This window comes from Trachymyrmex septentrionalis, unplaced genomic scaffold (assembly GCF_001594115.1).
Source record: "Trachymyrmex septentrionalis isolate Tsep2-gDNA-1 unplaced genomic scaffold, Tsep1.0 scaffold53, whole genome shotgun sequence".
NCBI classification, from domain to species: domain Eukaryota; kingdom Metazoa; phylum Arthropoda; class Insecta; order Hymenoptera; family Formicidae; genus Trachymyrmex; species Trachymyrmex septentrionalis.
This window is the reverse complement of record NW_017305705.1, coordinates 2,716,440-2,720,280: the sequence shown is the minus strand read 5'-3', so window position 1 is coordinate 2,720,280 and position 3,841 is coordinate 2,716,440. Positions and strand designations below refer to the sequence as shown.

At 29.7% G+C, this 3,841-nt stretch overlaps 1 protein-coding gene across 1 annotated transcript in view; it reads right to left on the bottom strand.

Moving 5' to 3' along the window:
• LOC108751884 (large neutral amino acids transporter small subunit 2) overlaps positions 1–3,841 on the bottom strand; it is a 23,307-nt gene that overhangs the window by 3,285 nt on the left and 16,181 nt on the right. The window contains exons 3-5 of the mRNA XM_018492358.1: positions 1,953–2,171; positions 960–1,230; positions 220–343 (exon numbers count right to left, since the gene is read on the bottom strand). Of these exons, the coding sequence (XP_018347860.1) occupies positions 220–343; positions 960–1,230; positions 1,953–2,171 (614 nt within the window). The remainder of the gene's footprint in view (positions 1–219; positions 344–959; positions 1,231–1,952; positions 2,172–3,841) is intronic.

Genomic DNA, 3,841 nt, shown 5'->3' with positions numbered 1-3,841 from the left:
TTTATTTTAAATTTATATTATCTTTATATATTAAAGAATCAAAGAATTGCTTTCTTAGTAATAAAATATTCGTGCGAGTGCAATTACGTAGAAGTGAATCAATCATGGATTAATATTTTATGTATTTATAATTGTCAACATCACAATCATGGATTAATATTTTATGTATTTATAATTGTCAACATTATCAACATTGTTAACGTGTAAAAGCGTACTTACAACAGCGACAGCATTCGACGCGAGTATTTCATCCTGCGTGAGTACGACAAAGTAGGCAATGTTCGCGAAAACATAAATCACTGTCACCAACGGCAGTGATATACAAATCGCCTTCGGAAGATTCCTATGGAAATGAAAAAAACAACGATCACATTATGAAAGTTTCTACAAGTCTCTGTTAAAATTTTACGTACGTTATTATCTTCGTAAATATAAACGTGCTTCGATAATATGATAATACTAATATTTTACTCGAATCTATTATTCTAATAAAATATATTGTAAGACAAAATTTTAAGAATTGATAATTAAATATCAATTTTGATAATTAAATATCAATATCGATTAATATCAATAATTAAATATTAATTTTAGCTAAATTAATAGCGTATTATCTTCTATCAAAAATAAGTAAATAATATAATTTGACCTGTACACTGAAATATTAAATTTTAATAAATCATTTATTTGAATAGTGCCTACTAAATATTTACTAAATACAAAGATGTATTTATGTGATACAAGAATCACTAATTTGATTTAACTATCATTTTCTTTATTAAGTAAATATTTATTTACTATAAATAAATGTTTAGTTGACACTATTTAAACAAATATTTATTAACATTTAGAATATTTTTTCTCAGTGTATTACGCTGCTTTTTTTATTATAAATTAAAAGAATTACAATAAAAATACAAAAAGGTCAGGGAAAGTTTAATCCGAATTGCGACAATTACTTGTAGGGATCTTTTAACTCCTCCGTCACAAAGTTGAGATAATTCCAGCCTGAATAAGAGAACAGTCCGGAATATACTGCCAGAGCGATGTAACCGGGTTGAGTATTAGTGCCAGACATTGGATGTTGGAAGTTCTCCGTGTGGCCCATGCAGAGCCACCAGACACCGGCTACCATGATGATTACTAGAGCGAAGATTTTAGTGCCAGTGAAGATGTCCTGCACTCTGGTTGCCCATTTAACATTATAGCAGTTAATGACGGTTAACAGACCTATAAACAAAATAGTGAAATTGTCATATGCTCATCGTACACATATTGCAAATATTAAAACAATCTGACGAGAGTATGAATATTTTTTCGGGCTATATTGAATTATATCTCATGTTACATCTCATTGCACACATACGTCAAGATATTTTTGATGAATTCGATATTTATATGTATATTTATACATATATCATGCGATATTTATAACAACGAACGTCTGAAAGAGATATCGAACAGCTAAAAAGTAGAAGGAAAAGTTGACAGAAATTTAAGCATAATAAAAAAATTGTATTGAAAAACCTACAATCAATTAAAAGGTTTTAAAAGTTATTTTCATGAGGAGTGTCCAAATTTAAATTATAGTTCAATAATATACAAAAAAATAAAAGGAACATAACAATACGAGTTATATTATCTTTTAATATAATGTATGGGTTTTCAATACGTTACTGTTACCGTTCCAGTAATTTTATATTCTTCGAAAAGATTTTTTTCTCATGGAATACGAAAGCCGCCGGAACGATGACATTAATATATCGAAAACCTCAAAAAACTATATTGAGATAATATGACTTACATTGTTGTAGTTTTTTTTATTTTTTGTATAATTATTAAATTATAATTTAAATTTAAAAATTTAAATCGTATTTTATTAGATCATACTATAAATTTCCTTTTTTTCTATAAATTATCAAAATAAAATAAAAAAAATTTATTCATTTTACATGTGATCACAGCAGCGAGTAGTCGAATCGCTGCATACGGCGGCTCGCATCCAGGCCATACAGGTTGCAGTATGTATTGTGCGAACGTGAGGGCCGTGATTGCGTTCCCCGTTGGCACCAAGATGAACAAGGCGACCCAAAGGTAGAGGAACGCTGGCAAAGGTCCGAAAGCATCGCTAATGTATGCATAATCGCCGCCAGATTTGGGGATCATCGTACCTGTATAAAATTGAAAAGATGTCATTTTATTATTAATTTAGTAAACTACTCCTCTTAATAAAAAGAAAATCATGGAGAATCTGATAGAAAAATTTCGAGCGACTAATTGGAGCAATTATACATAGGTATATTATATATATCTTAGGCTCGTTGGTTGCATCAACGTTACTTTAACTTTAATCGAGACTTAAAACTTTCTCTGTCTCGTTTTAAAACGAAAGAGAGACAGAGGCGGAGAGAGTTTTAAGCATTGCTTAAAGTCAAAGTAATGTTGTGCAATTGAGCCTTTGAAAATCCTAAAGTCATTTGTTTCAGGATTACCAGATGTAGGCGACCTAAAATATAGCTATGTAATAAACATAGACCTGTTCTTTTTAGCTCTTTAAACTTCTTGCAGAATTTGTCTTTTTTTCTATTTCTCTTCAATATGAAGAGGAAAAGAGGAAAGATGAACCGCAAGAAGTTCAAGAATATGAATGCTCTTATTTTTTGAGAAAATTATAATTTTTTAAATTATTTTAAATTGCTTTAACTTTATACCACATTGTTCCAAAATGATATTACTTTATTCCAAACGATTCTCTAATAAGATAAAAAAAAAACATTTTTACAGCTAAACCTTTTTTAAAAAATCGAACCATTTCTTATCTCTATAAATTGTTCTAGTCCAAACATTGTTCCAAATGAATAATTTATTCCATAAATTAAACTAGAAACCTGGAGAAAGAAAAAAAAAAATGTTTTTCGACAAACTGACTTTCAAAGAAAACATACATTTTCTTTCGTGTTTCGAGAACTTTTTATTCTGAGTTGTTTCCATGAAATAGTTTCCATGAAACATAAGGTCTGTTTTTTATTGTTGCACTTTCTGACGCACACAGAGCTATAAGTTGAAGTGAAACAATTATATGTTTGTTTCACTTCAACTTATTGCACTGGTTCAAAGTGTAACAATAAAAAAGAAATCTATAGTTTCTAACAAAGTTAGGGTCACTCGTCTTGGCGCGCGTCTGTGCGACTACAAGCGCAGGCGTCCAGTGTTTGGGGGGACATTTTGGAGATTATTGCGTCATTATTCTCGCTGTTTGAAATACATTTTTGTTTCAATCAATTCATTTGTTTGAATCAATTCATCATACTTTGATTGCTGGCCAAAATCATCATTATTCACGACAAGTGCCAAAAAAAAGAAGAAAGAGATGATAAAATCAATTCTCAAATTCAAGAGAAATCTACTAAGAGTGTTTCTTGTCTCTTCCAAAGTTCAATTTTTATTTCAGACGACAGAAAACGAAAAAAAATTGGGTAACAGACAAAAGTGAAAAGTAATAAAAAGCAAGAAATAGAAAACAAAGAGCATATTGTAGATTACTCGTAATCGAGATTACGAATTATAGAGTAAAATAGATTGAAATTTTTGTGGTATTTTAAATCCATTGAATTAATGTTCAAAAATATCGATACGCAGTGATTAGGATTGCATTCAGTGCTCACATGCTATAAGCTTTATTCTATCTTTTTTTATGAGTACTGAGTGATAAAGATAGAATAAACGCATAAGCGTTAATTCCAAACACAGTCTATATCTCTGACATAAATTAATACACAGTGATATATTAATACGCAGTGATACATCTCTGACATAAATACGTCTCGATTCGTTTTTTCTG